Genomic DNA, 13,569 nt, shown 5'->3' with positions numbered 1-13,569 from the left:
ATAAATCTTAGATAGATAGACTGACTGCTCATGCCTTGTTAGACATCCAAAAATTTTGCTTTGACATGTGACTATTTTAATATACAGTGATATGACACTACACTACGGTCCTATGAGGGAGACAGTGACATGAGCAGGGAGAAATAATAAAGTTATTTTTTGATATGTGCATACAGATTTCATTTCAATACCAATACAGTTGCTCATAGTAATCAATGACAGTCACCAATATAGACAAAGCTCACCAATTAAATGCAATCAAGACTCACTTATAGAAAGTTTAAGTCATATATGAAGTTGAGAATGTGCTTTTCTCTCCATCAGGCCTGATGTTGTTTTAAATGGCTTCAGTCACTGTATATGTGAGTATTTAACGCCATCTAGTGGTCCTATGAAGAAAAGCCAAACCATGCAAACTGAGCGGTCAGCAAATTCATCATACAATGGTCCTGAGTGACTGAGATAGAAAGTGTAGGAAGCTGAGAAAGTTTGTGACCTTTTGAATACTGAAGTGACAGAGAACAGACAAGTAATGTAATCAGGGGAGAAAGACTGTAAACCCTGAATGTAAGTGCAGAGCCTTCACAAGACAAGGAGAAGCAGTCGTACATAAACTGAAGGCAGTAGGAGCAGATTTTTTTTCAGAGTTTTATTCTTTAAATTATTTTATAAAATCTCATTTACATTTCAATATCATCATCATTTATATATATATATATATATATATATATATATATATATATATATATATATATATATATATATATATATATATATATATATATATATATATATATATATATATAACCAATTAACAATTTTGGCTATTTTCCCTTTCCACCCCAATGTATGCCCACACATTGATCGTAAGGTCCATACCCCTTCACATAGACGTTGTGCAATGATCCTCAGTGCCAAGGTGGAAGGAGGAGAGGGAGGAGTGACAATGGGTGAGGGTACGTGTTAGGTTGAAGGAGAAGAGGTATGGGTTTGGGCCTTGTACAGAGCATGCCAAGAAAGAGTTTGGGAAACAGGGAATGGTAAAGGGGCTGCCTAAGTACATCACCACTGTTAATATCAGTAAGATAACCACACAAAGAGGTAAAGGGAGTATTGACTTCCACGATGACTTGAGTGTGTCTGCTGTGGGTTAAACCAATCATGTTCAAATGGCTCAATGTATTCCATGACACAAAATAAAAATAGCTCTTTTGCTTTTCCAATGTCAGTAGTTCATCTCCACTGATGAATGTAAAATAAGCTATGACCTCTGACAAGTCATTTGTTCACTAAACAATTAAAACAGTGCCTACAAACTTAGCAGCAGCCCTGAAGACTGTTTAGCCCTTTGTAGCGACCTCTACAAGTTATCAGTCCACTGATCTGAGTCATATCCATGTCCAAACGTGTGCGGGTAGGTATCTATGTTGATTCTCTTTCTAGGCTTCTTAAAAAGGCCAATGTCTACATACACAAGGCTAAAGTTTAGCAAAACCACACATTTATGTTACACCAACTGTACATCCAGGCAAGCCGCAGGATTCTGTTCTCTACTCCAATAAGATATTTGTTCTTCATTTGGCAATATGATCACTCTTGCAACATGGCTCAATACTTCTGAAAGTCTTTTTTGTTGCTGGTATGATTTGCAATGAACAGAGTCGAGCAACTGAAATATATCTATGTTAAATATTCAAACTATTTAGAAAGGCTTCATTAGATGAAAATACAACAATTGCACACCTCCCCGAAGGTCACTCAAGACTTTTGTGATACTCTAGTTAGCTAATGTTGACCCACAAACGCCCTTCAAAAATCCTTAAGCTACATCCAAACAGTATCAAAACATCCCTTCTTTATGCTGCTTAACATGAGAAAGACACAACGCAAAGTTTGGTTTCAAAGGGAAGGAATGAATAGAAGTATGAGATCAGACTTCACCCCCTGTTACCAAATGTGTCTTCGCTTGCACAAGAAAATATATATTAAATTTGACTTCTCTGTAAGTCTACAGTATTATATATATTGTATACAATGTGTTAATTCTTGTAAAATCATTCACATTGGTTCAATATCACTGTCTTATAAACCCTGTGTGGAGCTTAGTCAATACTGGAGTGTATTTTTTATTAACTGTGAATTACTTCCTTAGTTGTCATGGGACAGGTTAAAATTCCTGCAGCCTGGCAAAACCATGTTAATGTTTAACCTACAGACTGGTAAAACACAGAGCAATATAATGACAACAGCAAAAAAGGAGAGGACAGCTGAATGAGCTTAAGGCATTTGGAGGATATCCCTGACAGATCATATAGACTACAGTAGCCCAAACAGTCTGTCAAAATAACCCAGACTTCTTTTTTTTAATGTGATTTAAAATTAGCCCTTGATGGGAACTGCAACGTTAGGAAATTATATTAATGGAGAGTCAAATCCAGATCACTAAGAGTCTCCTCTACATTTCTGACACTCAACAGTTTTAAATGTTAGCAGAGTTTGATGAGCTGTGATGACCCCAACCTTTTCCACAGCACGTGGCATCGACTTGCTCGAGGGGACTCATGTTAACCACATCAGCCTCCAATCAAGAGCCTTTGGTCTCCTAGGGTCTAAAAAATGCAGAATAGCACACATTACCTAACAAAACTGGAAATTTTACAACAAAACTTAGATGACTGCTTACTTGGTATCACTGTGGTGTACGTGTGGGTAAACAAAACATGAATCGCTGCAGTGCAAAATATACAAAAACTATCTTGGTAAAACCCAAATGCTAAATGCCTTTAACACAAAAGCAGAGAGGCTGTGATTCAGCATCAATTAAATGCCATAGCTGCTCACTGCACTAGACTGCAAGATAGTGTAAACAAGACTATTTCATGAGCAAAACAGTTTACAGTACTATGCAAACGTACAACACCAACACTAACCCGTCTGAGGGTCTCAACCAGATTGAGCTTCACAAAAGGTAGTATTTGTTGTAGGGATATTGTACTTAGTTGATTATTTGTAATCTACAATTGCTCATGTTTTTATGTCCACAGTCTTACATAACTGTTATCAGAAATGCCTGTGCTTTGTTGCTTAGAATACAAAGCCCACGCAAAATAAATAACTTCTGCTAACCTTTAAAATTACTGAACGCAAGAAATGTTTTGTATTCAGCCAAAAACACAAATAGCAAATTAGAGAATGGTAATATAACAAATGCTGTATTTCTTAGGGCTAGTTTTAAACCACATTGTCCTACTGGGTGTATAAGCTGAAGCCATTTGAGGTAGACAGAAACCGTGTCAGTGTATACACTTTCATACTGTCTAAAACCAATCGATAGGCTCACACACTCTCCAGGAACTGCACTCACTTGATTTGTGGCCTAGTGTGAGGCCTCCTGTGACCCCACCTGAGACTGACAGGGAACCACTGATCTGGTAAAGGGGGCACTACAACATAATGGACCATGGGAGGCTTTGAGGAGTGTAATGAGATGGGGTCAGGGGCTTGGAGCTGACACAATTCAACAGGCTATTTACCAGAAAGAAGTCAACACCACACATCATAAATGTCTCAAGTCAACAGCAGCATTTAAACCTCAGTCATAAAACCAGAAACAATTGAAGGTTTAATTTACAAGGCATAATCTTTTAAATAGAATATATGGCATCTGACCATTGTCTCAGTATATCCCTTTTACGATATCTCCCACCCCACACCGACAGACATAAGTTTATATCCCTAAAATCCCAATGCTAGACCTCATGCCCATTTAACAGTCTCACATTGTTCTAGAGAATAGAGATTAAAAATATATACTATTGACTTATTGACTTCCAGTGTACGATTTCTCAGTTTTTCCCTACTACTGTTCAAGTTTAAAAAAAGATCTCCTTTGTCAGAATGCAAGCTCAGAGGTCTTTTCTACACATACATACACACACACATTCACTCACTCACACATATATATATATATACACTGTATATATATATGTATATATATATATTTATATATTATAGGATTTTTTAGCTGAGAAGTTAGGCAAAGTATATATGTTCATTTGGACGGAATTCATTCAAGATGAGAAGGAATAAACTCTCTTTTCTCTAGTTTCCCTTTTGAGAAGGACAAAATTTGAGGAACTCGGGAAGCGCTACAACATCACATGACTACTCAAGAGCAGGTAGCAAGGTAAAAGGAAGAAGAAATAGATAAAAGGCCTGAACTTGTACAAGGCAGAGAGATGGGCACATGATATGGCTCTCTGTGGCATGTGCATTCCAGGGCCCTACTGACATAAGAGAAAATGTACAAAGTTCAAGAGACTTTTATAGAGAGCAAAATACCATCAGATAAAGGGGCAGGTAGTGAACGAGTTGTTTAAGGGGGAACAGAGCTAAAGCAATAGTGCAAGACTACGCTGCAGGTTAAGGGACAGGACGAGAGGGGAGAAAAAAAAAATCTGTCTGCCTGATTCACCGGTACACCAAGTGAGATATGGTGCCAGATTTAAAGTTAAGCTGATGGTTGGGCACAAAACTGTGCTGGGGATTCTTTCGCGTGCACATATCCTTTGCATACAAACCCATGCACGAGTCACATGACACCTTCGAGCAGTTCACACAGGTGTGTGATGCACCTGGTTTGTTGCAAAACCCGCATCGCGATCCCCCCAAGCTTATCCGGTCACTGCTGCCGCCCTTTGGTGTTGTCAAGGCAACAGACTTGCTTTGAAACAGCTTAGTGGACATGAGGGGTTTTTCCACCATCTGGGGATGCGGATGGGGGTGAGAGTGCGAGTGAGTCAGTGTGAGGGGGTGCGGGTGGAGATGGGAGTGGGAGTGAGTGTTAGAGTAGACGGAGAGCTTTTCTTTGACAGGGATGTATCCATCAAGGGGTCGCGGGGATTTGGGGTGGTAGTCCTGGAGGCCACAGCAAGGGGAGGGGTCCACATCATGGCAGGCAGAACAGAGGATCATGTCACACCTCTGGCAGGAAGCCATAGTGGAGCAGCCGAGTCCACAACCCTGACACTTCACACTACCATGAGCTTTGAGCAGCCAACTATCCCTCGCATCCCGAGGCTCTCTGGATGGAGGTCGAGATGGGGTCTGCCTTCCTCCTGTCCCACCCACCCCCCTCTCAGTGTACAAGTCAATCTCATCCAAAGAGGACAGGTGGTAGGATGTGTAGGTATCAGCCGGAGGAGGTGACTGAATTGGGAAGAAATCCGCCACAGGGCTGTAGGAAGGTGGAGCTACCACGGAGAAGAGAGATGTCGAGGTGCTGGGCCTGATGATCTCATCCTTCATATCCTCCTCTGCATCCACAAACAGAGGCTCCTTCCTCAGACTCAACGAGGCCTTCAAGACAGGCTTGTTAACCGCCGCGTGCCAGTGACCAGCCCCATCTGTAACATCCACAGACTTTGACGGCCGGCTACCTCGCCTCAGGTGGTGGGCATGAGGCCTCTCTATATCCAACGGCCGCACAGACAGGCGAGCCATGTCTGCCCCGAGGCTGTCGCGTCTGCGGAGCGCCTCGGCACAGCCAGCTGCATCGTCTCTGCAACCTCTGCGGAGTTCCAGGGCCTCCAGCTCGGAGGCTGAACCGCGGGCCAGAGCCACTACCTCCCCCAGAAGACGACACTCTGCCTGGGCCAAGAAGAGCTCAAACGCCAACTGGCGGAGATGATTTGTGCCTCCTGGGTGCTCCTGCAAATGGAACTGCGAATCATGGTCACAGGCGTAGCCAATGGTGCGCATTAGAGCCCGGAGTTCAGCATCAGATATGGCAGACTGCAGATTGTACACGTATGGGCCAGTGAAGGTCTAAAAGAGAGAGGAGTTAATCAGCATTAGAGTCAGTCAATTATAAACACTTGACACAGTAAAGTTAAAATCTATCGTAAAAATAGACAGCGCATGCAATTTCTCTGATACAGGTTTGTTTTCTACAGTATTCACAACCTTTACACATGAAGATCATTTAGGGGGCATGAAAAAATATCAAGCCACACAGAAGCATTTAAAAACAAGACTACAGAGATTACAGAGTACAGTGTTTACTTTGTCATTTTGGTTGCAACGCTTCCTTCTTTTTTTATAACACTATATATGACACCATGGTGTGAGCATGAGCAGAAAATACTGACAAAACTAAATGGCAATTTGAGCAAAAATTCCGGCCATTGCTAATGTTGGTCAGCCTTGTAACTTTATTTTTTGGAGAAGATATTAGGTGTTTGATAATCTGTCGAGACAGGCCACATTAAAATCAAAAAGTTAATTTGCAGCTTAGAGCCTACATTTCGAATCTGTAACTATTCTGTAGGATCTCTGTACTTAAGTCAGTGCACTCTTTGTGGGCACTAGCACAGTGACTACAAAGCAGGAGGTTGTGATACTCAGCATTTGTTTCCAATGAAAAAATGTGAAATCTAATATTTACATTCTAACATGATTAAAATATATTTTAATTTTTCTCAGTTTCCAGGTGTTCATTCTGTCATAAAGAGAATGGGACATCTATGTATGCAGGTATGGTCAACACCAGGTGAAGTTTACTAACTCACCTTTATACACCTGAACTCCTTCTTCCAAGGAAAGAGCAGGAGGTTGGTGCAGATGGTTTCCAGGGTGTGGAAGGCTCTCTCCAAACTCTTGAGGTTTCCCCCTCTCTGGCAGCGGAGCGAGTTCTCCACCACCTCATAGAAACGCACCATTCGGAAACGCTGTGCTGGATCTGGCTGATAGGCCCCGAGTAGAGCTGTGGCTGTGGAGAGCAGGGCCTCGCTGTCCTTGTATCTGCTTTTGTCCCCTTCTGGTGCAATTCCAGTCCCTGCGTATTCCCCTCCTTCCTCCAGACGCCTCTCCAGTGCCGTCACATACCTCCGAAACAGGTCCTCTTTCAACTTGGCATCCATTGTCAGCAGCAGACTATCAGTCAGCTGTTACACTTTTCTGAGAGAGCCTCACCCCTTTTAGCACACCCTGCACCAGGACGCTACATTCAAGCACCATTTTTTGTCACCATTATTCACTGCACACGCTGGCACACACTCAACGTTAATAACGTTTTGGAGAGGTGGGAGAGGAATGAGATGATGCGTCCAATCAGCAGCACATCCTCTAAACAAGAGACACACTTGTCTGGTGCTTCCAGTTGGCGTAGCTAGGCTGCAGCCTGTAGGGATGCCTTCTTATGGGCATCTCTGGTACTGGCTCAATGCCTGACTTGTTTCCAGACAGACAGGCCTATGTCGTGCAAGATGAGGTCAGGAGCAGCTTTTTGCTTCACACTCTGTTAATGTAGAGTTGTATCTATTCCATAGCTTGGTTTCAGCATGTGCAGAGTTCAAGGTCACTCATCATGAAGAAACATTCATGACGGTCTGATTCTTCTGCACCGTCTCCCAGCTGTAATGACACAAAAGGGCATTAAAGATATGGAAATCTCTCAGCCTGACGCACACAAAGACACAAGGAAACTTGAGCCAAATGACTTTCTTGGGATACAGTCAAAAAATAACAGTTCACATGCTGCAACCATCATTAGCCTAAATCATGTTTTTTTTAAATAAATCCTATAGCTGAGTAAAAGGATGTATAGCCATCACTATTTTGAGAAACAGAGTCAGTGCTCTGGGTGGGATGATGTGAGGATGTGGACTATTTCATGTCGGTCGTCCCGTTTACAGTTTGGACTGATAAATAATCATAGTGTATGGACATCATAGTGTAGAAGACCAAGAAAAACAGTGAACATAACATTAATCGGCGACTAACTGTTGACAAACGTGTCCCTTTGGTCTGGCGCTTCTGCTTGCGCCAGTGAATATATAAGCTACTACGTTACGGGAGTGTGAGTGACCCATGGTAACCTGCATTTAGCATTAGTTAGCTTGAAGTTAAGACCGCAATATTAAACGTAAGGAGGCACGTAAGCCTAAAATCTGCTACCGGGGCTTGAACCACAGAAGAGGAAGGGCTGTGTTTCCCGTTCACCCCCCTCTGTGAGCTATCCGGCTCTTCCACTTACCCACACACATCAACCTTAGGAAGCAGCATCCGTTTAGCGAGCATAGCATGCCTTAGCTAACAACATCAGCATGCCTTACTACTGCGCATTAAACGCAACACAGTCCGCCCACCCCCAAACAACGTCGGTAGTAAGAGAAACAGTCTGAGGACAGCCCATATATGAATTCTTCCTAACTCTCAAACCCGACAACACCCCGATTCCGTGACTGGCATGGCCCCCCCAGCTGAGTACAGGCTAACACAGTGAACGCCCATTTCTGCGCAGCTGGCTAGCTAACAATTGCTTCAGCTAGCAGGGCGGTCCATCGCTTGATAGAAATATTTGGAGATGATTTTAGGTTCAATTAAAAAATATATACAGTACAAATCATAGCGCGACTCCTATGCGACCACGTCTGATTCTGATTAAACTGAGAGGTCGCACCGTTTTGTGAACAGAAACATCAGCCGCCCGCACATCTTACCTTTAACAAGTGCTAGCTGTGGCTAGCTACGCCTCCTCAACTGGAGGAAATTCCCATCGATACAACGCGCATGCGCTCGGTTCTTCTGACAGTTCATCAGCATCAGGGACCCACGTGCTGAGGAGGAAGGGATGCAGAGCCCATCGTCCACACCACATCACCACCACTAGCAGTATGTGGAAGTTGCATGGGCGAACAATATGTTTGATATTAATAATAATAAATGATAATAATAATACATTTTATTTGTAATGCACTTTACATTTTTATCAAAAAATGTCAAAGTGCTATAGGCAATTGTAGTAGGCTAAAACAGAATTTAGAGCAATCAAAGACAGTTATCAAAAGAAAAAAAGAGACACAATTACAATTCTTTTTTTTCTTTCTTTTTTTAAAGGTAGCCTACGTTTTGAGACCCTTTTTTAAAAAAAATATCAGCCGTCTGCAGAGCCCTCAGATGTTATGGGAGGGTGGTCCACATTCATGGAGGCAGAGGAGCAGAATTGGGCTCGGACTCCAGTTGTGTAGGGTCTTAGTTCTGGGGGAGAAACTGTGTATGGCTTGTGTATGTCAAATGTTTGGGAGACAAACATGTGATGACATTAGTGCAGTATTATGTCCCTTTATAACTTGCTAAAGTGTATTGCTGTGACTATCCTTTCTCTCTCCATGTCAATAATCCAGAGATCAGACCATCAGTTGCAGGACTTCTTGGTCCTTTAATCTCTGGAGATAATGTAGTTCTTCAGGCTGTATGTTGTCATGCAGCGGAATGAATTCAGCACAGACCAGACACCTCTCAGATGATATTGCATGATGAGTAGGAATCTAAAATGGTTAATATTTATGCACAGTAGGCTATCCGATAACAGAAACTTCCAGCTGGTAACAACTTTTAGGAAACTATAATGGCTTTTTTGATTTTGAAATTATCTTAATAATCAATTCAATATGCTCCAAATTCAGATCCTACCGACAGTCAGTAGCCTATAATCTGTAGCCTAAAGATAAACTCAGTTGAATAGTAGGCTAATATGGAACGGTCAGCAGTTCCAGCTTTTCCAATGCAATGATTTGTTTTTTCTATGTTGTCTTATTGCAGTTATTTTGGGCAGTAGAGTCAAATTGCCACTCTACGTGGGCAACTTTGACAAATCATTTTATTGATCAGTCAACCAGAATATATATATATATATTTTTTAAATGATTAGCCAATGGTTGTTCACAGTTTTTATCAGCAATGGGAAAATAATTACATTTTGTAGTTTGCTACATTTTAGAAAGAAATAGCTATCACACCGCTACATTTATTTTTACAGACAAGGTTACACTAACACTTCCTCCACGCTGCTGACCATATGCAAATAATTTAGTAGCCTAGATTTTTCAAATGTAAAGGTTGTGTATTTATCTTAGTTCACTAGCCTACTTAAGTAAATAAAGTGCCACTTCCTCCCCACCCCTTTGTTTTTATAAAAAATAATAATAATTTGCGGCTGTTATCATGTGTTGTTATTGTGAGCCATGACTCCGCCCTCGCGCTTTTAAAGCACAACCAGGAGCCGCTGACGTAGACACCGGGACGGTCGGTGGGGGGCCGTCTCACTAAAGAAAAGAAATGGCGATGCTCGGAGGGTTTAGCGCAGCACAGCACAAGAAAAACGTCTCTGACGGGAGCAGCGACGTGTCAGAGTTCGTCTGTCCAGTCTGCCTGGAAATTTTCGACAGTCCTGTGAAGACACAATGCGGCCATACGTGAGTATTTAGTGTTTTTTACCCGATTGTCCTCCCCTCAACCAGCGTCTGCCACCAGCGATGCAGCCGTACGAGCTAAAAATACTCGCGGACGCTGGCTGTTTTTAAACGTGTCGTGCACCAGACTCGCAAAACGCCCACCGAGCTTGTGCCTGCTTCTGTTGTGATGCTGTTATTTCATTTCGCTCGCATGAATTTTCGCTAAGAACTAGTGCCAGCTCGCTAAATCAGTTTCAGTTTTGTTTACATCAAAGAGGAGGCCTCACCTGGGAGTTGTAGTTTCGATCGCTATTGCCTCAACTTGTCAAGTCACTCAGTAGGACTACAAGTCCCTGCGCCCTCTTGAGGTGGGGACTTTCCATCTGATTTACAGGAAGCTCTTGTCAGGGACTTCACAGGGATATTGTAGCAAACGGCAGTATCCAGTTTCTCTGGTCTGACGCTGTGTTTTAATTGCAGTCTATAAATAAAAGAAATAGGCTACCTGAGTCAACTTCCCTCAGATCAGCAGAGGTCAAATTAAAGTAGATCACATGTGCTTATGTTTCCTGGTTTCAGGAGAAGTTCAGGTGCATGCTGTGCATCACATCACATTATGAGTTCAGAAACCGTAATAAGGTTTAGTCTGTTCCTGGATATGTCACCTAGTAGGCTAGTCTACAACAAGCAGAAACCAGGAGACAGTGAGATGGTGCAAAAGCACACAGATTATCAGAAACCTGGTTTCTCATGTTCTGTGTAAACATCAAATTTCCCAGTATCAAAACAAGAAAGAGACTCAAACCCCATTATGTAAATGTCAACATGCTCAACTTGTTCATCATCAAATTCCTTCTCCGTTCTCTGGTCAGGTTTTGCCAGAGTTGTCTGCAGGAGTGTTTGCGTCCACAGAAGCCTGTTTGTGCTGTATGTAGGGCCTCGCTGGGCCACTGGACTAAAGCTGCTGAATTAGAGGCCATCATCCAATCATCCGTGGCAGCGTGCAAGGGGTGTGGAGCTCAGGTATGACTACAAAAGCTCACACAGTGTCCTTTGCTTATTTGTGCTCTGTTGGGTTTTTGGATACATGGGTGTGTAATGGTTTAGACAGATCACTCGAGTATGGCGAGAATCATTATCACAATGATTTTCCTAAATATTGAGGTCACCATAATTTAACATGATTTCTCGTTAACTTTGGAAATGCCGTGCATTTGTTGACCCAATTTTGAAACGAAAAGCATTGTGTCTATGTAGTCATTCTGGTTTAACATGATAAAGGTTCCGGTATCTGACTGTGGGATTGCAACCAAACAGAGCGGGGCCTTTATCTACTGAAAGTTTCTGAACCAGCAAACTGCTCAAGATGAGACACACTTGCATTATGTTGCTATCATGCACCAGAACATGGGGGTAGGAGAGTTGAAAGAGCAGAGTTGAAATCACAAACCTGAGTCAACAATCACATGATGCAGGTCATGTAGAGGTGGTTACTGACAATGTTCTCTCACTTTTCAGATTGGCCTTTCTCAGATGAGAGGCCACACAGCCGCTTGTTCAAAATACCAGGACTACATTGAGGAGGGTGTTAGGACCACTGCCCAGACCCAGCCTGTCATCATTAGGTGAAATAGAGCATGAATAAGAAATAAAAATGACTCGGTCACTGTTCACACAATAAATGCTCAATATTTTATACGAGCAGGCTGCACAGTGGGACATTTCTGGACACTTGCAACATAAACACAAATCTACTGTCATTGAGCTGTAAGAACGCATCATGTTGTTCTCACCTTCATCACAGTAGAATCTACTGGAGTCCAGTCTGATCTTACCAAAGAGATATGAGCATTAAACCCATATTCTCCCACTTGCTCCATTAAACTACCTCATTCCTCATCCCTTTGTTAACAAATCAGTCATCCTGCAGGGTGAAGCCATAAGTGTACCTCTGCAAAGTAAAACACAGTGGTAATGGATTATTGGTTTTTCTTAGCCCACTGCACAGGCTGAATTGCCATTTTGTTTTCACTTGGAAATACAGCAAATTCTGAGGAACATGCATTTCTAGTGTGAATGTCCTTACTAATTAGATTGTGGCCTTTATTGTTCATTTTCATCCGGTTTGTTGAATTGATTAAGAAATGGCACCACTTTGCTGTGAGGCAGCGTTTTAAGTCCAAAAAACCCAGAAAAGTTTTATTTTAGAATGTGGATATCTTCAATATATGTCATGTTATCAATATTATATTGATATTTTAACCAATATAATGGTTAATACCATGTGATCCATTGTGCATCAAATACAGAATCCATGGCATGATGTATTTCATAATTTATTCTTTTTAATTGGTTTCTTTCCCACAGTCCAGTGCCAAATCGCTACACCTTCACTTGCCCCTACTGCAACTGCCAGAACCTCGATCAGGACGGACTGGTTGAACACTGTACTTCCCAGCATGCTCGAGACACACGTCAAGTAGTAAGACATCTGCTTTTCTTTGTAATTCCACCGATTCTGGGATTACACATCATATCTGGATGTAAACATGGTAAATATGTTGTTCCCTAATGTTTGTATTTGTCTCTCTTTGTCTGCTCAGGTATGCCCCATCTGTGCCTCAATGCCTTGGGGGGACCCTAACTACAGGAGTGCTGACTTTTTCCAGCACCTGAAGATCAGACATACCTTCTCCTATGATACCTTTGTTGTAGGTTGAGGCCCTAAACACTATATCAAGTTTATTTTTTTATGTTATTGATGAATGAACTTATGTTGCGTCTGATTTTATTTTCAGGACTACTCCACAGATGAGCACACTATGATCCAGGAGGCTCTACAACGCTCCCTATTGGACAACTGAAGTGTGAGGAACAATCCACCAGGGGAGAAACCGAGTAAAAGTGAGGGGGAGATGCTGATGTAAAGTCTTGGGAAGACACAATACCACACTCTTTCATCATACATCCATCATGCGGATGGTGGTACTGCATTACTATGCGTAATCAGTTTCACTTGGAATTGATATTGTAACTATGAATCTATAGGTTTATTATTCAGATAATAAATCACGCAATATGGTTAATAAAAGCATATTGTACTGTCTGATTTAGGAGTGCTACTGTGTTTCTGGTGTGATAATCTCTTATCTTCCCCCAGTTGAGTCTGTAGATTTAATAGTTTGTTGAATATCTACTAAACTATGTTTATTAAGCTGTTCCTTCATTTATGACATGGTGTCATATAGCCAAAAACTTCCAAAGTTTTAATTAAAATTCCCTGTTGTCAATACTTGATGTTATAAAAGGGTTTGACCACTAGGTGGCTAACTAT

At 41.9% G+C, this 13,569-nt stretch overlaps 2 protein-coding genes across 4 annotated transcripts; one reads left to right on the top strand and one right to left on the bottom strand.

Moving 5' to 3' along the window:
• Nucleotides 1-843: 843 nt before the first annotated feature.
• Nucleotides 844-8,581, bottom strand: spata2 (spermatogenesis associated 2). Of its 3 annotated transcripts, none has more exons than XM_083976149.1 (3): nucleotides 8,502-8,581; nucleotides 6,570-7,413; nucleotides 844-5,826 (listed from the first exon to the last, which is right to left on the bottom strand). In XM_083976149.1, the coding sequence occupies exons 2-3, from the start codon at nucleotides 6,918-6,920 to the stop codon at nucleotides 4,471-4,473; spliced, it is 1,707 nt and encodes a 568-aa protein (XP_083832275.1). In that variant the 5' UTR covers nucleotides 6,921-7,413; nucleotides 8,502-8,581; the 3' UTR covers nucleotides 844-4,470. The 3 variants fall into 3 exon arrangements, with proteins under 3 accessions (XP_083832275.1, XP_083832277.1, XP_083832276.1); XM_083976151.1 differs by lacking the exon at nucleotides 8,502-8,581 and adding an exon at nucleotides 8,032-8,212; XM_083976150.1 differs by lacking the exon at nucleotides 8,502-8,581 and adding an exon at nucleotides 8,036-8,212.
• Nucleotides 8,582-10,073: 1,492 nt separating this feature from the next.
• On the top strand, nucleotides 10,074-13,326 carry rnf114 (ring finger protein 114). The gene is made up of 6 exons (XM_083974964.1): nucleotides 10,074-10,256; nucleotides 11,108-11,258; nucleotides 11,754-11,860; nucleotides 12,603-12,717; nucleotides 12,839-12,946; nucleotides 13,034-13,326. Exons 1-6 carry the CDS (start codon nucleotides 10,120-10,122, stop codon nucleotides 13,097-13,099), a joined length of 684 nt encoding a protein of 227 aa, XP_083831090.1. The 5' UTR covers nucleotides 10,074-10,119; the 3' UTR covers nucleotides 13,100-13,326.
• Nucleotides 13,327-13,569: the final 243 nt, after the last annotated feature.

Source organism: Trachurus trachurus (genome assembly GCF_905171665.1).
Source record: "Trachurus trachurus genome assembly, chromosome: 7".
Taxonomy (NCBI): Eukaryota; Metazoa; Chordata; class Actinopteri; order Carangiformes; family Carangidae; genus Trachurus; species Trachurus trachurus.
The sequence above is the reverse complement of the archived record's forward strand: the minus strand, read 5'-3'. Positions and strand labels throughout refer to the sequence as shown.